The sequence below is a fragment of the Pterocles gutturalis genome, unplaced genomic scaffold, assembly GCF_000699245.1.
Source record: "Pterocles gutturalis isolate BGI_N339 unplaced genomic scaffold, ASM69924v1 scaffold7723, whole genome shotgun sequence".
Lineage (NCBI taxonomy): Eukaryota > Metazoa > Chordata > Aves > Pterocliformes > Pteroclidae > Pterocles > Pterocles gutturalis.
This window is the reverse complement of record NW_010117985.1, coordinates 39,255-61,810: the sequence shown is the minus strand read 5'-3', so window position 1 is coordinate 61,810 and position 22,556 is coordinate 39,255. Positions and strand designations below refer to the sequence as shown.

The 22,556-nt window shown below is 39.6% G+C and overlaps 1 protein-coding gene across 1 annotated transcript in view; it reads right to left on the bottom strand.

Annotated features, from left to right (window-relative positions):
- The window catches only part of LOC104463620 (amyloid beta A4 protein-like), a gene marked incomplete at its 5' end in the record, with an annotated part of 88,217 nt that overhangs the window by 29,867 nt on the left and 35,794 nt on the right, over positions 1–22,556 (bottom strand). The window contains 3 exon segments of the mRNA XM_010076025.1: positions 142–363; positions 20,141–20,240; positions 22,268–22,396. Of these exon segments, the coding sequence (XP_010074327.1) occupies positions 142–363; positions 20,141–20,240; positions 22,268–22,396 (451 nt within the window).

Here is a 22,556-nt window from a genome sequence, read left to right as displayed (position 1 = left end):
CACAGCTGACATGGCAGACCAGTTCTAAACATAGGTTTGAGAACCTCTATCTTGCTTACATCAGAAAGATGACGATTTTCAGGAAACAACACAAAGCGAGAACACAAAGCTCAACTCAGAATATTCTGTGGTTGTACATACCTTCATTTTCAGTATTGGCTGGAACAGAATCAACACCAAAGGGATGCCATGGCTGAAGGTCGTCTAGGCTGAACTCCCCATCCACTGGAAGAAGTTCAACTGTGGTCTTAGTTTCCGTCAATGAAGGCATGAGAGCATCATTTCCATAGCTGATTCTGGGTTCGCTGATCATATTGGCCAAAACATCATCAGAATAGTTTTGCTCTTTCTGAAGTAATTCATCTGTAAGGAAATTTAAACACAGAAACTATCTGAAGGAACCAGCATTTCTGAGGATCTATTTCCAATGCTATTAAAGTAATAATTTACTGTTCTGAGATTCTGTTTTCTTATGATAAAGAAATACATAGAGGCTTGGAATAGTCAAAACTCTGTGATAAGCACTGCTGCTAAGTAAGCCTTTTTTTTTTTTTTTTTTTAAACATCAACCAGAATTGTTCAATAACACTTCCTACCCACATTTTCACCACATAACAGATCACAGGCCTGTGCTTTACAAGTCCCTGGACTCTTCCTCACCACTTTTAAAAGCAGCACAAATCAATACCCTTCAACTGAACATGTTGCCGTAAGTCAATATGCAAGACATCCACAGGAAAGGTCTTTTTTATTTCCCCTTCCTCTTAAATGCTCATTATCAAATCTCATCATGGCTCTTACATCCTACGCTGCCACAACATTAACTGTATTAAGCTGGGCTTGCTCTAACACACTGAATCTGACAAAACGTTTGTTCTTCTAACATTAACTTTGTCATAACACTGAAGCAGTTCTTCACTAAAAATCTTAAGTAGTAATAGGTGTCTGTAGGCAAATTATTTTACAAGCAACCAGGATCTAAAGCAATATTATCTAGGTTGGGTTTTTTTTTTTTGGACTTAAGCAAGATGAGAACAATCAAAGCATGTTTCAGCTCCATCAGATCTATAGATAGGCCAGACTATCCAACTCAGTGTTAAAAGTAAGCTTGGAGGTTGTGTGTGCTTCATTCTTCTGACTCCCTTCTCACACTCCTCTACTCTTGATCTTACCCTTCACTGTCCCTTTTTATTTTTGTAGGAGCTACACACTACTTTGAGGGAACTTGGCGCACAAGAGTGCATTAAAGCAAGCAAGCAGTCGCAATGAAGAAGATAACCAACTACTAATAATGCATCAATGCAATTAGTATGCAGGCATTACAGAGCTAAAGAGTTCAGAATTGTCAAGGTTATGCAAGTGCTTGCTCACATGAGCACACACATGACAGCTGATGATACAAAAGCTTTTATTAAGACTGGCTTCTCTTTTTGCTTTGCTAAGGTACCTCCCTCCTCCCTGACTGTCACTGGTTCGAACCCATATCTCAAACCTGTATCAATCCAGGGACAGCAATCACCACCCTACCTGATAGACCCTTTATGTCACTCCATAGAGGCTCACTTATTTCCCATTATTATCAGTGATTATCACATTTCTATACACATCAGAGATTTACAGCCCTCAGTAAAATAATTTGAATGTTATTTCCCTCCCAACCTTACACTGCGCAAAACCACCACAGAAGTACTCTGCACCCATGCAGCAATCCTCAGTAAGGGTCCCCAGCAAGTAACGACCATTAGAGCTAGCACTGCTTCAGCTCCTTTATCAGTGATGATGCAGTAGGGCTCTGCTCTGCAATATGTCTCTTAAAAACCACCTCTTAGTGAGATAGTTGATGCAACTCTCTGCCACCTCACTACTATACCAAATTTGGAACATCAAAACTAAACAAAAAGTTCTAATTCCAGCCCTAGGGCGAATATGGGTCTTTAATCTTGTAAAATGATGTTTTAAGACAAATGTTCCGGTTTAAACAGCAATTGGTTTACTAGACAGTAAGCCTAATGCACATACAAAATGCAATTCTGTGATTTAATTTGATCCTTAGAAGGACTTACTAGGACAGTATAGAAAGCCTACGTAACACTGAATTGTTTCTCCCTTTGTGTTCACTTTATTGCAAACAGTATTATTTTATAAGAGATATCATAAATCTTCAGCATGGAAGGCAAGTCTGCACTTACACTAATCCTTTATCAAATTAAAGTGTCTCCTTGTATTAGGAGAGACAGGCAAAGCATCTTGATATTCTGAGCAGACACTGAATCACATAACAGGTATTAATTTTCAATACCTAGGAACAAAGAGACTTTTACAAAAACAAAGAGCAGGATGTTAGTGGCCTGAGCGAGAAGTGTGGCGTTCAAGTGCCTTGCACAGAGCCACAGGTGATACCCGTTGGGCACGTGATAACGTCAAGTCACCACAGATCACAGCAAAGTGACTGTTAAGAGTACTGCTGAGCATCTTAGTGCCTGCAAGCCTTTTAGACTCAGGATTTGGAAAACGCTTGGGGTGCAGCTCCCCTCCTTCCTGCTCTCCTCTCCATCCCCAGAGGATTGTGTGGGGCAGGTGAGGAGAGCTGCAGCCCATGCAGCAGAAGCAGCGAGCAGTGCTGGGGTGCTGTGCCCAAATCACCCCTTTTCTCCAGGCGATGCTGATTTTCCACAACTCTTGTCTACTCCCTGCTGCCAATGCACTCTGTTCTTCCTGCAGACAGCTCCTGCCCTTGGAAAGGGACAAATGGTGCACAAGGGGAAGGAGCTGGCCTCTGGTGGCAGCAGAGCAGCTCCGCAGCTGGCACAGCTCTCAGGGAGAGGCCATGGCGTGGGCTGACAGTGAGGGGCACCAGACTGCCATCACGATACCATGAGTATATCCAAATCCCTAGAGACTGCGAGGTATGAGTACACAAAGTCTCTCTCTCAACGCTACCCAACTGGGAGCACGTCGTCGCCGGCACTCGCAGGCTCCATTGTTTCCCATTCAGCTGCAGCGCACAGCACGGACATTAACTGACCTGCACAATAGCTCAAGTGAGGCGGACAGATATTACAACCAGCAGATCATGATCACATCCATTTTACAAGCAGGGAAACAATGGCCAAAATGAATCAAGCCCATCTGACATGATGAGTCAGATGCTGAACGACAGTGAGAAATTGGAAGTGTCTGGCTTAGAAACTGTGCTGGAGTCCATCAGGCTGAGGCAGCTGTGTCTGCTGTGAGTAAATGACTTGCAAACAATTGTTTCAATCTCTGAACTGATAAAAAAAGTTTGCCCTAGGACTTCCAGTCATCAACACCAGCTGGCAAAGTCCACGATCAATTTTTCAGTGTTGATTTTGTTATAAGTATTGATGGCTAGTTGAACCATCAGTTACGCTAATGGGAAGCCATACAGCCTTACTGTTACCCATCGATACAGTATTCCCTCTCTTTTTCACAGTTGCCAACTCAATTCCCCCACTCTGCAAAAGACAATTCCCTAAATAAGCAGGAAGTACAGACACAGCTGGAGGCTAGGATATGCATTCAAGACTGTTTCAGGGGTTTTCTTTTCGTGGTGAATACTTCATTACTATGTGCTGAAAACAGAGCGATTCTAGGCTGCTCTTCAAAATTTCATCTCCTGTCAAACCAACAGGTCAAAAACTCCACGACAATCTTCCTATAATAATCTTTTTGCTGCTCGCTCATTATCTCCTTGTAGCACTCTGCTAAGTCCTGCCATTGAGAAGAATAAGAAGAATGTCAAAACTTTTTTCTCTCTGAAAGCACGTGCTCAAAAACAACTATGACCTTGGGAAAAAACCACACTTGGAACCTCAAACCTCCCAACGACTCTGGATTTGGTGTGAGGGCACAAGATTGCTGCTTCTCCTTCAGGCACCCAAACCCTTTCTTTCTCACGATGAGACAGGCTCACTTCTGGTAATCAGTAAAACACTTCTCAGACTTACCATCATTTCTAAGGAAGTTTCACTCATTCTTGGGCTCACCACAGGCATTTCCCCATGGGTCACTGCTACTCAACAACAGCATCCCGAAAAATCAAAGTGAAGTTATGTTCGGGGAAACAGATAAAAGGGTAGTATCACTACAACCTCCTTTCAAGACTATTCTCTTATCTTGCAAAGAGACACGTGGAGCCAAAAGCAGAGAAGGAGCAGAGGAAAAGAAATAAAATTTCTTACAAAATCTTCTGGGGGATGCTCAGTTGCTAGAAGCCATTCGTACACAGTGGCCTTGGACCACACTTCTATTTGTAAGGCTTTGCAAAGAGCATTGTACTAGCAAGGATACCACAACAAATCCCAGCAGAAGTGATGGGAGTCTCAAGAATGGCAAAACTCATGCTATTTTGTAACTTTATCTAATTTTTATTGGCATATAACATTGTTTCCAGTGTTGGGACTCTGGGGCATGCTGACCCCAGGCATTAAGTGGCACAGCTGTAATGCCAGAAATTTCATGTGGAACAGCTCCACTTGCTGCCCTGGAATGCCAGCAATCGATTAGTCATCTTTCAAACCATCATTTTTACTTAGTTCATTATTTAAAATTTCCAAATGTAATTATTAGTATTTATTTGTTGTGTTTTCTTTCCAAGGAGCCTATTTTCCAGATGAAAAGCTCTGCTATCGCTATCACTATCACATGCAGGACTTTTGAATTCCCTTGAAAAGCAGCTTTAAAACTGGCAATCGTAATTCTGAAAGTTCTGTAAAACGATTTAAGGTCTTAAACCAGATTAGAAACAAAGTGTACCCAAAACACCTCCTTTAAATACTAATTAAGACACCATCAAATTACATGCCACAGTTTTGACCCAACAGCAAACTTCCTCTGCAAAATGGCATCTGCATGATAGAATATATATTAATTCAACAAATACAGGTTTGGGAACCAGCTTAAATAAACTGGTACAAATGCACAGTCCTATTGCCTCATATTCACCATCTTCTCAGTCACCAGTCTGAACTGAACGTGCATTTTCCCCAAAGTTATGGTTATTTTTGAGCACGTGCTTTCAAAATGACAAAATTAAGAAGTGTCAGCAACCTCCTTACTCTTCTTAATGGCAGAAATTACAGAGTGCTTGAGTCTTGGCAACTGCCTCATTTGCACGTGCACACGTATCAGTTTATACCACTTTGAAGACATTTAAAATCATGCAAATGCTCTATGCCACAATTAGGATTCACTAAGAATATTTATACAATAATTTATTACAGTGCACGTCATAAGAGGTAACATGTTTAGATGCAGCTTTCAGTTATACACCTACTTTATGGCCTAATTCAATATGCCACAGTTCATTATCTTCAACACGAGCATGTGCCCAAAGGAGACAAAACCTGACTGCATTATTACATCAGTGTAACTAAATTTGAATGCCTGCATCTTGTCAGCTAATGAATCAAAACTCCCCCAAACCGCTAAATATGAAAACAAGACCGCCTTGAAGGCTTTGCTTTGGTGAATAGTTTAAAACAAACCAAAACATTGTTCACCTGTACATCTGCATTTATATTAGAACTCTTACATAAACCTGCAGCATACTTGTAACCAGCAGCTAGCTAGCAGCACTTCCACAAACCATGCAAATGAACAGATGCATTTCACATTCAGAAACACATATATTTCCCCACAGGTTGTTTCTACTGAGACATGTTGTAAATATGGGTTTATGTAGGGCACTCCAAAATACAAGGTATTAGTAGCACAGGTAAGGGTTTTAGAGATGTAACACTTCTGGTTCAAAGGGCTTTCTGTACCTGCAATGAATGCCAATTCTACAGAGCCAGAAAGGTAGTTAAGTCACTTGTATATCCTGTGGCTTTTATACATGCAACCTACTGCATCAGGTAGGTGTTCCTCCTCTGGGGTGAAAGGAGAGAATATACCAGAAAATACCATGGATATTTCCTCCAGCCTCTGCCCAAGTCAGAGGAAATTTCATGCATGTGCTTAATCACACTGAAATCTGTGCCTAACTACAAAGAGTTAAGCTCCAGTGAATTTCAAGCATACTGTTATTCTAAGGTGTTTTGCTGAGTCAAGCATTATAATCATAGAATCATATCATAGAACGGCCTGGGCTGAAAAGGACCTTAAAGATCATCTAGTTTCAACCCCCCGGCTGTGGGCAGGGTTGTCAACCACTAGAGCAGGTTGCCCAGGGACCCATCCAGCCTGGCCTTGAACGCCTCCAGGGATGGGGCATTATTATAAGATTATAATGTTACATACTACCAGGTGTCATAACATTATCAGGCTGCAAAACACAATTATGTGGCATTCAGTGTTGAACTAATTCATTTGTATAGTACAAGTCAAATATAATTTAGAGAGCAACTCTGATGAGAGCTTTATTGAAAGTGACCTGCCCACTGGAAGGTGCAAGAGTGGCTTTGTTGCCTGCAGGCTTTGAAGACGATGATAAAAGAGTGATATGCTGGATCAGTTCTGTGAAATACTGGAAATGGGCTCAACCTGCAACGCTCAGATCCGTGTTGACAGAGAAACATGACCACCCCATCAGATTTAAGGTTCTTATCTTCTCCTGGTTGGCCTGTGAAACTACACCACAGGTCTTCTCATCTGGAAATTTTTACATTGTAATACATCTCCCTCTCAGGGTTAAACTGACACTGAAAGAGCAAGAAGCATGGAAAACACTATTTTATAGTTCTTATTTTCTGCCCTCTAGAGACATCACCACTAGGGCAAGAGTAAGTAGCAGCAGTATTTTTTCAGATTTCAGAAATTACATGTGTATAAAAATCTTGTTTAATACGGTGAGATGACTCTTCCTTTTTAAACTTCATAGAAAATCGACATTTAAGGCATTATGAAACAGCTGACTTGAGACATTTTCCTAGAAATTATCAAGAGAATAACCATGCCATACCCTTAGACAATACTCTGTTGCCTAAGAACCAAACTTTAGAAGAAATACACCTCTGAACTTAAGAACAGCTGTAATATTTAGAACCATCCTAAAAATAACATGCTTCAATTTTTTTTTTTAAAATCACAGCTTTATCACTTTAATTTCTTTCCCATTTCTTGCTGCTTCTGTTCTTTCAGCATGTGTATTTCAATGTTTCCCAAATCACATCACAAAAGCAACCCAAGTGAGTCTCCTTCTGTAAGCAGATACATGTAATATTGTTTCAGTAAGATTTGCCTTGCAGACTATTTGACTTAAATTATGAAAAAACTCAAAGATATTTTAACTTAGATACAGAGCAATTGTCCTTTTGCAGGTAGATCATGTTCTAACAAGTTTTCTGGTAGTGAACAGTGTTCAAAGCATGAGAAAGCTTCTAAGATCCAACTCAGGAAAATGCTTTTTACCATGCAATGATTAATTTTAATCTGACCTAGATGTCTTTTTATTAGAGATGGATTTCAATGCAAATTTAGTTTTGTACATGGCTGTGCAACTGCAGAGAGCAAAGGTTCATGAGAATTTCCACACCACTTCATCAAGGAAGAACCAGAATCATCATCTCCCATCTTTACAGCCTGCTATGAAACTCAAGTCCTGAAATTTTGTCTAGTTTTGTAAAAAGGCTGCTATGACGCTTTTTACCTTCAGAGAAAGCATATTATTACTACAGACCCTTAGCTACCTGACAGCTACATAAATCAGTTATAACTAAAATTAAATATCAATATATGGCTATAGATGTGTGCACATTTAAAATTTTTTAAATATTTAACAGCCAGTCATCTGATTAATGACTGCATTTCCCCTTCAGTTCAAAGCAGAGAGTATTAAAGGAAGTTTATGGGATAAAGTAAGTCCAAAACCAGAAGCTTGTGTGATCTCTGAAAACGAGTCATTAAATGGAAATTAAAGACTCTGCTCTTCTCTTTCACAACGTCAAGCCTTTTTGTTCATTTCTGTGGTCTCCTTCCCTTCCTCTCACCCCCTCCTCATTCAACCCGGTTAAATTAATAACATTTGTCTCAGAAAAATAATTCACCATTCATAGCCTCAAAAACTCTGGATTAAAATGCAGAAAAATGCTACTTCCATGTTACAGCACTCTTCTGGGTAAAGTTTCTGAATAGAACACAGATTTCTGTACTAGCATGCGGAAAGTTCCTCTCCAGGTAAGACAATGGCAACCTAACATCAAGGTAGACAGGAAATATCAAAAAATGCTTGGGGAAAAATTTGAATTGAAATGCTATACAGTAATCAAGAACATACATTGTATATCATCACTCTAATCCACATAACGCACTGTGACAAATTCCCCAGGTTTAAATTTAACTCCACATTTATTTCCAAATTAACATATTTAATACTTCAAAATAGGCTGAAGAGTCTAAATTAAAACAAATAAACAGACCCTCGCCCTCTCCGTCACATTTCTGCCAGATGAAGCTGCATTCATTATTCCCCCTCAGTCTTGTGTGAAGTAGAAAAAGCCAAGTACATTTCCATTCTAAGTAGGTAGGTTTTAAGGCTTATAAGTGAAACTGCCCCGCAAGAAAGTATATGAAAAACTGCTACGGAATTTTATTGTCTTATTTTCTGAAAATAATTTACTTTATTTATTTATAGTTTATCAATCTTATTTACTGATAAAAATAATCAGATTTATTTGTTGACCTTATAATACACAGTAAACTCAAAACTACAGTAGAACCTAAAACTCCACCAGTTTCTAACACCTGAAAAAAGTCAGTTACCTGTAATTTTCTATAAACACTTTTAGAGGTCAAAGTATGAATCCCACAATAATTTTTGATGTGTATTGAACTCCGAGGCAGCTTGGGAATCACTAAATAATCCATAAAAATACATAAATATGAACATTAGTTGCACCTGATACCCTTGGTCAAAAGAGAGTGGTTTTGATTTGACCCACTTATAATAGTTTAAACCAGAACTCACCAAAACTGAATTGTGCAGCATATGCTCCAGGTAAAATATATTTTGCCTATTTATTAACTGTAGTTTTAGCACTTGATAGGCCAAATGTTTCCTGACTTATCCGTGTATTCTAAAGAGACACATTTATCAAATTTAACAAATATATCCATTAACTGGGATATGACCTATTCTGATGGCTTTTACATCGTTTTTCGTATGCATGATCTAACAGCAGGAAGCAGAACAGTGAAAGGTCTGGAATCCTGCCTACGTAGCACTATTCAGGAAAATGCATTTTTCAGCTAAATTGGGCATATGAGAATCACACAGCAGGAGAAAGAAAGATTGCTTCATTCGTAATCCCACATGCATGGGAACTGACTGCTAGGAGATTACTGAAACATTTCCATCAATCCAGCCATTCTGTAAAATCACATATCCTCAGTAATTCTTCTCCCTTTTTATCCCAACAGTAAGAGCTTGCCTAGCAAGAATACGTCAGGTACTCTTGGCCATAATAAGCACCTGTGAATTTTCACTCTGCACGTCTGAAGTGAAAGTTATGCTTGAGTAAAGCAAAACTTAGTATATCGTTGGCATTAGAGGCATATTTAGCCCTCCCCCTCAGGATACCTGCCCAAAGTGATGCAATTCAGGCCTCAGTGTTTGATAACAAATTCCAGAGACCGCTCTGGGAACAACGACTGACGTGCTAGCTCTGTACTATGCAATATACAAAGCTAAAATATATATCTTGTGCAGACAGTCTGTAAGTGGTTCTCACTGGGCACTTGCAATTTGCTGGCACATAAGAATTAAGATGGTTAATTTGCTGCTTTCATAATCTCACACTCCCTATTAGGAATCTGATCTTAGAGTGAATTACACAACTGTGTTTCCAAACCAACTAATCGGGAAAAGAAAATCCATCATTCAACAGCAAGCACGAAGTGGAAGCTGTTGCTGGAGTGTCTGTGCTCCCACGGTTTTGGGCTGCTTCACTGCTCATGGACACTGACATCATAATTTTAAGATGACAGGAAGATGACATATTTATGAATTAAATTACACATATATCCAGTCCATCAAGAAAATCTTCAATAACTAAGTGTAATGACATTTCTGTAAGGGTGCAATGTTTCACCAAGCCAGTACCTCCCCATCTGAACAGAAGCTATGCATTCAGAAAGTCAGGCTCTTCTGAGCTAACCTGCTCTCAGATCGTATCTGCAAGCTGGACAACTGCAAGATTTTTTCAGACTTTTGCTATCCATCCAATAAAAGAATGACATCTTAAATTTGACACATGACAAACTAACTTATTAATTCCTTAAAGTAAATGGCAAAAGCAATTATCAGGAAATAAAAAAAGAGAAAGGTGGAAAGAAGCCATCCCTCTTCATAAAACAGTAAAATTAGACTTCAAAAAAATATTAGAACCACCACACGCTTTATATGTATCGTCTCAAAAACAAGTGCTCCAGCTTTTCTTTTCACTTACACCGAAGACACGATAGAGCAGGAAATCAACTCAAAGAGAGGTTTATGAACAAATCTGTAACTATGAGGTAATCCTGACCTATGATGCTTTTCAAAATCAATCATATCCAGTATACTGATTTAAAATAATACACACACTCCTACATATTCAACATTTCCATACAACTATAGCCCCCTCTACCAGAAGAAGCAGTGCTCTCCAAGACAGAATTTCTCAGTCTGTTGTCTCTACGACACCAGAAAATGACATGTGAAACGAGAGTTAGAAGAAAATCCTCATCAAATCAACACATTTCCATGCATCTGGTCAAACAAGAAAAATAGGAGAGAATACAACCAAACACTGGACAATTATTCAAAGTTAGGTGCATTTTTTCTTAATTGTAGGATGAAAATCCTTTGTGCATGAGGTCACCTGTAGATTCCTCCAGAGGAGTATTTAAAAAAAGCTGTGAAATGGTCATGGTACCAGCCTCAACCTGCTTCCACTGTCAGCCCGGCGTGGTCTCTTAGTCATAAACTTCCTGTGGAACCTGTGGTGGGGATGATAACTTGCTATTTAAAGAGAAATGTCTATTAAAATAATATTTCAGGCTAAAGTAACAGACAGGATACAGAACAGAGACTTCAAGAAGGATCTACCAGTGCAGGACAGAGTGCTCTAGCCATCAGCTCCTGAAGAAAACCAGGGCAACACCTTTAAACCTCTCCTGCTAAAGGATGAATTACTTAGAATTAAAGATTTAAAAACCCACTGAAATAGCAGACACCCAGAAAATTAAAAAAATACTTTGTTTATAATCTACAAGTCCACAATTATTATCAGAGGTTTCTGGTTTTGAGTTCTAACACTTGGATCACAAGACCAGATTTCCTTAAATGCGTTCCTGTGTGATCTGATCTAGGTGTTCCTGCTCTGGCAGGGGGATTGGACTAGATGATCTTTCAAGGTCCTTTCCAATCTCTAACATTCTGTGATTCTGTGAAACGGGCAAGTGAAATAGAACAGTGTTTTTCAAACCACCACAGGAAAAATATTCGCTTAATAAACTTTATAAGACCTTTATATTCTGATCAAATTTCTGAAAAGCAGATGGAAAATGATGTCCCATATCCTCCCCGATGAAAAAGCCAATCCAACCCCAAGTCATGTGAAGCCATTTATCCTTTTCACAATATCCATAAGATCTGGAGGAAGCTGGCTCTTTTACTGACTAAAATAATGTTCACAATATTTATGAGATTAAAAGAGGGCTTCTGCACACAAAAATCAGGATTCATATATTTTCTGAAGAACATTAGTGCCCATGACAACACACAATAGACCATTTAGCCACAAAAGACGGGGAGGATATAGTATGCTACTAATGAAAGCAGTTGAGAACATCAGTGTCAGTGAAGTACATTTATATTTATTTTAATCATCTACTATTCTCTGCCTATTTTTCTATGACAGTTAAATAATCTGGAGAGAAAATAAGAGATGCTTAGAAGAAAGTGTTGGATCCACTTCCAGGATTTTTTTCCTTCTCTCCTAAGCTGCAGCAAAGGACATATTTTACTAGCAGACAGTTGAGTCTCCAACCTGGAGAAGTAACCGAGGTTCTTCAGCTCTTTCAAGCTCTTGAATGGCATGCAGAATCTACAAAGCCTCAAGAATACTTAACTGTCATTCCAGCTGGCAATCACCTTTGCCTACTAAAATACAACACACTAAGGGAAGACAAATAGTTCAACAAGAAGTGCAAAGTCCTGCACCTGGACAAGAAAAACCCCATGTATCAACATATGATGGTGGCTGACCAGCTGGAAAGCAGCTCAGTGGAAAAGAACCTGGGGGTCCTGGTAGACACCAAGCTGAACATGAGCCACAAATGTGCCCTTGCTGCAAAGAAGGCTACTGGTCTCCTGGGCTGCATTAGACAAAGCATTGCCAGCAGGTGGAGGGAGGTGATCCTTCCCCTCTGCTCAACGCTGCTGAGGCCATACCTGGAGTGCTGTGTCCAGTTCTGGGCTCCTCACTGGACACGGACATACTGGAGAGAGTCCAACAAAGGACCACAAAGATGACGAAGGGATAGGAGCATGTCTCTTACAAGCAAAGGCGGAGAAAGCTGGGACTGTTCAGCCTGGAGAGGGAGGCGGGGGAGTGTAATCTTATCACTATGTGTAAATACCTGAAGGGAGGGTGCAAAGAGGATGGAGCCAGGCTCCTTTCAGTGGTGTCCAGTGACAGGACAAGAAGCAACAGGCACAAAGTGAAATACAGGAGGTTCCTTCTGAAGATCAGGAAACACTCTTTTACTCCGAGGGTGACTGAACACTGGCACAGGTTGCCCACAGAGGCTGTGGAGTCTCCTCCTTGAAGATATTCAAAAGCCATCTGGACACTGTCCTGGGCAACTGGCTCTAGGTGGCCCTGCTTGAGCAGGGGGCTTAGACCAGACATCCTCCAGAGGTCCCTTCTGGCCTCAGTTGTTCTGTGATTCTGTGACATTGGTTGATTCTCCACATAAACAGAATACAACACCATGCTCCAACAAACAACTCAATGGTATCTTATTGAGCTATTTATGGCATTTAAATAATTATAAAAATACTTTATAGAGGTAACAAAGTGGCAAAACTGGTAGCTTAGTAAAGACCATAAGCTTGTGATGATTGAAAAAAAAAAAAAAAGTAAAAAGAAAAAGCTGAAGAGAGAATATGTTTGTGTGTGTATATATATATATATATGTAACTAGCCAAATGCTTTAAAAAACAACGTCCTTGGGTAGAAGAGGTCTTAATTGCTTATCAGGTAGTCCACCTGGGCCTCATCATGTTAGTATTTAAGTATACAAAAATTATCTACATGCTGCTGTGTAAAGCTTAACACAGAATTCATTTGCTTTTGACAGAGAACTCTCCTCTATTTTTAACCACTGACCCAGCAATGTATTTTTTGCTAGAATTCTGACAAATCATCTATTCAACTGAATGCTACGGGGCTTCAAGGGAGAAGATTAAAAGTAAATAACCACTTCACAGAAAATTCAATTTTTTCTCTGGAAATCTAAGGTTAGTGGATATGCATAAATATGTCAAGTCAATTACAGGGAGAAAGCCCAGGCAAAGTTAGTGCTGGAATTCACTGCAGGGCACCTGTGCAAATACACATTCTCTAAAGGTTGCTTTCGGTTGCCTGTTCCGGTTGCATTATCCTTATGGGCAAAAAGGGCAGAGCAGGAGGAACCATAAGCCTGTATGATACAGCACAGACACACCAAAGGGTCTCTTGAAAACCAGAAGGTAGGTTTTACAGTACCTTAGTGTAAGACCTGCACATAATGTACTACTTCCAGAAAATCTGTTTACTGAGAAATTTCTGTATGGTGTAGATATACCCATCAAATACAAATGGAAGAATAGATGCCATGGAAAAATGTGCTGGTTATAAAGAGATGAGGGTGGAAATTCAACACTTATGGTTTGGCAAAGATTACATTTGTGTGTCCGAAATGGAAGACATTCCCTCTCAAGTACTAGCCAAGTGCCTGAGGCAATTTAGAAACAACAATTCCCCTGATCTCCAGAATGGCAGAAAGTACAAAACTATACAGGAATTGTCCAACCTTCCTCAGCTACAGATTTTTATAATTACTGCAGCTGCACACTGGAGTTGTGGCTGTTTATTTTACCCTGGGTAAAAAGTTCAACTCTATTTGACTCCTTCAAAAAGGGAAAAGGAAATACTAACTGGAAAGTACGGATAACCAAACCCAGAGGAACTGTTTTGCTTCAGAAAGAACATCTCCAGTTTCCCAGTTCTCAGCGTGCTTCTCTGCACCTCCATCTACTGCTAAAAAGTGCCTGTATTTAACAAGCAAGTGGACCTCTCCAGTGCCTGTTCTCAAGAACAGGCAGAGCCCACGCTTAACGCCAGCAAGTTGTGAAGTGGAACAACACAGTAAATAGGGACGACTGAGACATCTTACCAAAATGTACTCCTATGAACTAACGTGCTACTGTAGACAGAACCAGAAGGATTTACATTGACTGGATTAAGCAGCTTTGTCAACTGGTGCAAAACCCAAGTGTCCGGAGGATGAGCACTCACTGATGACAATTCCTCATCTTGCTCTATGCCAGTTCACTGAACTTGCTCTGTCCCAGTACAGACGAATCCTGGAGTGACAATTCATTTACCCATGCTTCAACATCTCTGTTTTCCTTCACGAGAAAAAAAAATACTTAAGGCATTACAGGCACTCTGATACATGACACTAATTGTATCAGGCAACTCCTACCATTACTTCTACCTCTAGCCTAAGAGGAAGACTAGACCTGATTCCCATGAAGCAGACTAGAACTGTCACCTCCATGACCAACAAGGAATTTTAAGAATTTTCTAGTATAATGTACTGAACTTGAGTAATAAGGTAACTACTGTTCTTACTTGGTATGAACTATGCCGTTCTGTATGATGCCATTCCCATACCCTTCGTAACCTTACAACATCCTTTTAACAAGCTATTGACACGTTTAACGTATGTCAACTTCTCTCTATTATTCTGACACCTCAATATGGCAACCCAACTTCAACTAAAGGGGCAGGAATCCTAAGCATCGCTTTATGATTCTAAACAGAAGGTAGAGTTCCTCCCTTCAGCTAAATCTTAAAACAGAAAGTACAAGGAAGAGTTACAGAAAAATGAGACACTGAGAAGTCCCATTGGAGTCTGAAAGACATTACTAATTACATATTCATAACACAAGATTTTAAGGGAGAGGATGAAGAAAACAATCACAAAAGAAACGGCACCAAACAGGACAGACATAGAATTTGATTTTGCAAAGGGTGTGTTTTGGTTTTGCAACATAAATCACCAAACCACAATGGTTGTTATTTTGGACTGTCAGCCTGCAGCAAGCAGCTAATGCCATCAAAACTTCTTAAGGAGAATAACCACAGAATGAATGGAGAACAGCATCCAAATTTAACTCACGGCAAAAAATGCAGCAAGGCTGTGGTTTGACTACAGGTCAAAACTAGCAGACAGAAACAAGAAAACAACAATTACTCTTATAAATGCTGAAAGACCAGAACTAGCTGAGGTGCTAACTGTGCCCTCCACAGTTGCAGACTGACAGGTACAGGGATCTAATGGTTAAAGAGGAGGGGTTAAAAGAAAGCACGTCTTCAGACATCATTAGGCTGTATTTACAGCTTTTTCTAAAAATACTTCAAAAAAATCTTCACAGGAAGTTGTGAACCAAATGTCAAGAGGCAAATCTCACTCAAATTTTGTCAGGCTACATGACCTGCAACAGACAGTATGCATTTGAATGCAAGCAGTGACCTGGGGTCTGCTTGTGTTTGTTTGTCCTCTCTCCCAGCCATGTAATGTGGGTGTGGCATCCAGAACATGCTTCAGAAGAATGGGATAGGCACAGTCGAACAGAATAATAAAACAACAATAGCTTGATTTTATTTGCCAAGGGACAGATGAAATCATATTCTCTTACTTATTGCTCATAACTGCATGCTTCAGACCTTAGTTACGATACTGCTGCAGTAGGCGGTGCTGAATATTTTATCAGTGGTGGGCTAGAAAACATGGAGTTGAGGACATCAGTTTGGAAACAGCGCAGCACAGACAGAATTAAAAATTCAGCTCACCACCTGCCCATCTGACTGATGCACAAAGCTCTGACGTAGCTTCTGATTCAAGAAGCTGTGCCTGCTGTGCCACTCCCAGCAATAAATTGCCTTTTACATACATGGATAAGCAGTCTAATCAAATAAGGATTTAAAGCAGGATGTGCTCAAAGGAACTGCTGATTTCCTTAGAACCTGCCATTGCTCTCTCTGAGCTTTTGTATGTATTAAACAGTGTATGAGATTTATCAGAGGAAAAAGAGAGTACAAATACCAAAGTAACCAAATAACCTGTGCAAATAAATACCTCTTCTCAGATTTTCTGTGCCACTCTCCGATTCACGGTGCATACACCACTTAACAACACAAACTGTATCAGTTGCCGAGAGTGACCTGGTTTGTAGCACATTTGCATCACTGCCCCTTGAGAAATCATTCGCAGTCAGAATGCCAAATGGTCTCCTACACAAACGACCTGCTTATGCTTTCCAAGCTTTGTCATAACAGCCACAGTCAGACAGATCTCTCTGCAATTCTTACACTGATCCTTTTCCCCCTGCCCCAACATGAACACAAGACAGTCATCAGTATTCTTCCTTGCACATCTGGAATCTGCTGCTACAATATGAGCTTGTTGCCCTAATGGGGCATTTGCACATTACACATTGATCAAATGCTTAGCAAAAAAAACCCTCACTTCATGCAATTGCTGCTTTCTACCCTTCAGAGTGCTGTGGGTCTTCCTATGTATCTATATACTCAAATCAAGACATCTTCTGTTTAAGACAACAAACATCAACTGGGGATGAACACCTGCAGATAAGGACTACAGCTCTTTTAAATTTTACCCTGACTTCCTGCCATCATCTAGTCTGCTAGAGTCCTGAAAATAACCAGAAGTTTTAAAAGGCTGCTTTCAGCGTAGAAGCTGTAATTCATGTTTTGTATTCAGCACCTTAAAACTGCCTTTTGAGACAGGAACTTCAAACTTATCCTGTATTTTAAAGAAACTTCAAATGTCCAACTGCTGGATTGTGATTCATCTGATCACCAAGCATTAATTAAAAAAATCTTCAGATTGTTGAAGAAAACATTCTCTATGCAGCTGTTATGCTCCAGGAATAACTCGAGATTCTACTTCATGTAATTCAGATTCATTGCTCAGCATAAAGACTTCAAAAATAACAGACAGAAATTACAAGCATGCGCTCTATCTTCAGGTACATCTACCTTCCAATGACAGAACACCACCTGTTTCTCAGAGATGAACCTTTGGTAGTGGACTGTCAGGAAGACATAAGGGAAATTTTAATATATTTATAGTTTAGTTTCTAAAAAAAAAAATTATTAAATCCCAAGACCTGAAATTCAAACTTGTCAACAGCTAATAATGGAGAAACTGTACAAAAAAAAGTTATAATATTCCTATTTCTATAGATCTAGTAAAAAGCAGCACCTTATTAGATATTAGAGGAATTAAACCCACAGCACAAATTCACAGGAAACTACATCTTATTTCTTTTGCTGCTCACAAAACTACCTGTTCAATTTAGGGGAAAAAACTACCTTTGTCAGAACTGTGTCTTGTGTCTTCTAAAGCAAAGATTATTCATTCCTCAAGGTGAAAACTGTTCATGAAGAACTCTGCAGTAAAGCATGGAACTAGAATGAACAAAAAAACTGAACTAAAACATCAGCCATCTAACTTGCATCCCAGCCTAAGAGAAGAACTATTTTCAACTATGCTTCCTTACATGTAATTTATTATTCAGCCACTGTGTGCGCAAGATGTTCTTACCTATGTTATTTTTCAACTTTTCCACTGACTCAGACTTTCTAAGTCAATGGTTCTAACAAAAGTTATACAATGAAACATTTGTATTCTTAATGTAATTGTGAATTGTAATATTTATTGGGAATATTACAAAGTGCAATTTTGTTAGTATTTTACTGCTCCACAGATTCTGCAGCTGTAATAGATTTCCTTTTCCATGGGTTTCAGAAGAGTATAGAGACTAAGAAATTAAATAACTTCAGAACAGAATTTGAAAGAGACTGATCAGTGCTCAAAGCGAGAAGGATACTGTCTCCTTTAACAGATGGGAATGACCTCAAGAAACTTTCATTAAAACCAATATGTAAAATCAAGTATACAGCCAATCCTATCAACAAGAAGACTGTTGATAGTGAAAGAGAAGAGGCTTTATTTTCCCATTACTGAAAACTATTTTATGTAGTACAGCCCAGGTCTGATAGTGCCTTCTTTAATTTTTGCTGCCTGGTAGCTCCCAGTATGAGAATCTCTTTTTTATTGCTTTAAACTTTGCAATGCTTTGAAGAATTTTTAGTATACGGAAAACCACAAAAAAATCACAGTAGGGGAAAAGTACTCAAGAGACTGTGATAGACTTTTTCTTTGAGATCTCTTAGCTTCTCTCATCTTATTAGGAAATAACATCCTACTATTTTTAGGCCTTTTTTTCCCCCTAAAAATCAGTATTACAGTTGAGATTATGAGTCAGATTTTTGTAAACCACTTAGCAGTTAATAGACTTCTGCTTCCATGTCACTTCAAAGCCTCTGAAATTCCCATTCCATTTCAGTATTTAGGAGGGACAAGAAAATTTAGAAGAATGTCCTCACCAACAAGCATTAACATTACCAAGAACAAAAGAAACCGAAACTTCAAGCAAAAAACCCCAGGGAATAATAGCAGTGCAGAAGGAAAACAGTGTCTCAAAGACCTAATAGTACCGGCATCTCCTCTGCTACAGAAATGATATACTTTCAAATGATCCATAGGATGGGTTCTGTCCGCCCCCCGCCCCAACCAGCTCTCTGCAACTACAGACTGAGACTTGTGATTGTCCCTTGTAACTGTGGAGCACAGAAACATATGGTGAAGGAGAATTACTAATTCAGCTATCTTTATGTTTCCTTCCAACCTCTCTCCAACTTCCTGATCTCAACTCCAGCCCTCTCAAGCTACCTCACGAGTAGAGGCACATCTCCTTCCTAATCTGTGCTTTGAGCAAACGAATCCACCGCTACTCCCTGTCCATCCCCTCCCTGTGTCCTAAATGCACCCTAATCCTTACCGCAATGTCATGCCTCCCTCTGTGCTTATAGAAATCAATAATTTATTTAGTCAGCTGAAGCTGGTTACTTGTGAAACCAATCCATTAACTGCCATTCTGCAGAGTATTATATCTTGCAAAGAAAAGCTGTTCCAAAGACAATGACCGTCTCCTCTCCAGCCTTTGCATTCAACCATGTATTATTTTTCTTAAAGAAGTACATTAGCAATATGATTTCCAGAGCTGTGGCTAAATCTGGAATTAATATAGGCTAAGTGAAGTTGCCTTGCTGCAAGAGCAGCACACAGCAGAGTCCAAGTGCTGTGACACAGATCTCTTTGTTGCAGCAATGCCACAGCCAAGAGCAGGAACCTGAATGGGAGGCAATACCAATTCTCCTTCACAGCTATCTGCTGTGACAGCACACAAGGAAGATGCAACCATGGGACTGTTGCTACCTGAGTGGTCCACAGCCCATTCCGTGCACTGCAAAAAATGGGAGGAGATATCCACTTGACCAACTAACCAAGAACAAAATGCATGACCAGTAAAGATACTGACAAGTTGTACTTAGCAACTTCCAGGTGATACTTACACTTTTCCTGGATGATTGGGTCTGCAACCAATTTTTTTAGCTGGGAGATTTCAAAAATTTCTACATCAGATAATGTAAATACTTACCATGTAAATTAAACATCCAAGCCCAAGAAGGATTTCTAAATTTTACTGTCATTAGCTGCTTCCATATGGCATGGAGGCTTCAAATGTAAATTAATATATTTCAAGGAAAACATTTACAACAATATGATGATGTCACTGCACAGGTTATACAGGATTTGTCTTCCAAGTGTTCATTATAATTTAATTTATAATTTAAGAACATTGGCAAGTTTACTCTCCTATTTTTCAGCTGAGACAGTATATCAACAGGAAAAGTAAGATGCTGTATTTTAGCTTTTGGTGGCAATTTCTCATCCCAGAAATATTTCCCTTTTCTGACATTAAGAGTTTGCATACCGACTTCATCCTGGATCTCCTCTGCCACAGCAGGCACATTGTAGAGGAAGGAGAGAGACTGGTTCATGCGTTCATATATCACACGTAGATGTGTCATAACCTATGGAAATAGAAGTATTTTAAGGAGTGGAATACTACTGCTAATTTGACATTACTACAACTTTTATAGGCTATAGAGAGCAAGACAGATTTCATGGTGCTCTGTGTACTGAAACTGTCACATCCATAGCAAAATTCACTTGTCCTACAGCTGCTATAAAAATAGTTTTCTAGATGCTCTTCTATAGCGACTACCTGAAATCCCCTGGGAATGTAGTAATTTAAAGCAGGGGGTTGCATTTGCTGTGGGGCACAGCACGTACACAAGCAGCTATTGTGACAGAAATCCACAGCCTCGTTTATCCTTCAATAACATTTACATGTGCCCACAGCTGTAAGTTGCCACATAACACACAAACCAAGTGAGGTACAATGACTGCTGCATCAAAATATTTCATCTGTTTGTGTTTTTCTTTCCTTTATCCTAATACTGCAAAAAGACACAGCTTTCTCTGAAAAAAGCTTCACTTTTCTTGGTAAAACAGTTGAAAACAAAAGTATTTCCACCCAGAAGCATTACTATATTGTCTCATGTGATTACAACTCCATTGCCTCGGGTTCCTGCACACTGCTACAGGTTGAGTCATGACATCCCACAGCATATGCTCCCCCAAGGAACCCTCTGCAAGTATCACCTCTCTTCAGTAGAAAGGGAAACTGAGGTGCATCTTAGAAGACTGGCAGGGCAAAAGAGGAAAATGGCTGGCAGAGAGAAAATGGCTTGCAATTTAAATGAAAAAAAACAGGATGATTTCTCCAAATTGAAATACAGTATTTATGCTTTCAAACAAAATATTGTTTTCCATTTTCCACCAAAAAAGATCGCCCATCAGATCCTCCAGCCTACATTCCCCCAACCTTCTGACCAATTCAAGAAGCAAAGATACTGTAGAAATACTAATTCCTACAATGATACAGTAAGCAATACACTGCACTTCTTGTATCAGTTTCCATTCTTCGCCTGTGCTGCCACACAATCTGTAGTCTGGAAAATTTCACTGGTTTTTGTTATTAAATAATCCAGTGTTTTAGAAACTAAAAACTCATGTTAAGACACAAAACTACATGCTTTAATGTTTCAGATAGGGGAAAGACAACCATCACTGTAGAGGAGTGCTAGAAGTGTGCATTTCTAATTCTAGCAATTTCAAGGCAGCATGACCTCAATATAGAAGTCTGGATGGGATAGATGCTTGAGAAGTCTAATATGCAAATTGTGCCATTTAGGGAGGTATATAGTTTTGATTTGCCTTTTAGCGATGCCAGTCAGTTCAAAAACTGTGGCTGGAGCAGCACTTCCCATTGCATCCTGCAGAGGGAACAGTGGCTGATTCTGCAGATTACAGTACAGTTTCTTCACAGCTTATTCATTGTGCCTACAATTTTAATTACTGTTTTGAAAGCCAGCTACATCTTCAGTCTTTTTTTTTTTTTTTTTTGCTTTCTCACCCTCCATGATTTCCTAAGGCAACATAAAAGCTGTTCCAATACATACAAGTTGAGGACTGCAGTAACATTCAGCAGTTAAAATGCCACGAACTGCAGTGTCTATTTTAAAAAAAAACCATGTTGAGCGCATTGCAGTAATCACACTTACAGACATTACAAGTACCTCTGCAATGACTATAGCAAGGCTGGTTGCTGTCAGATGGCTACACCACTTCTGGTTCTGCCACTGCAGCTGAAGGAAGCACAACCATGTGCGGTCGCTATATCTATTACTGACATTTTGCCAGAGGTATTATTTACCAAAGCACTAATAAAGGCTCTGGTTATTAATGCTCTGGAGGGCTCCTCAGGAAATGCCCACGACCGACTCACAGTCTGGATAGACAGCTCTCCTCAGAAGACAAATTATACCCACCCTACTCCTACATTGCCTTGGCTCCTGACAGAAAGCATATTATTTTTTATTGCATGTAAAGCTGTCTACATAAAGGAGCCAGGTATTTTTTTAAAAAATAGGTTGACAGAAACTTCACAATGGGTATGAACAAACATGACCCATTAACCCTCGGTGGAGATTACCTGAGACCTGATTTGGGCAGCTTTCTTTGGGTCTACCATGCGGACATGTTCGAAGTGTTTGAGAGTATGCTGTCTGTCCTTCTGCTCAGCACGCACATACTTCTTCAGCATGTTGAATACATGACGAGGCTGCAGGGAAAAAACAGGGAAAAAAAATCAGTTTAGTTTAGAAGAACACGTTTTGGTAGCTTGCACTGGAGATGTATCCCAAAACAAAAGCACTTGGTCAGATGGTGTCCGCAGCTATCTTCTAAAAGCAGATCTGACTACTATAAGGAACATCCACTCA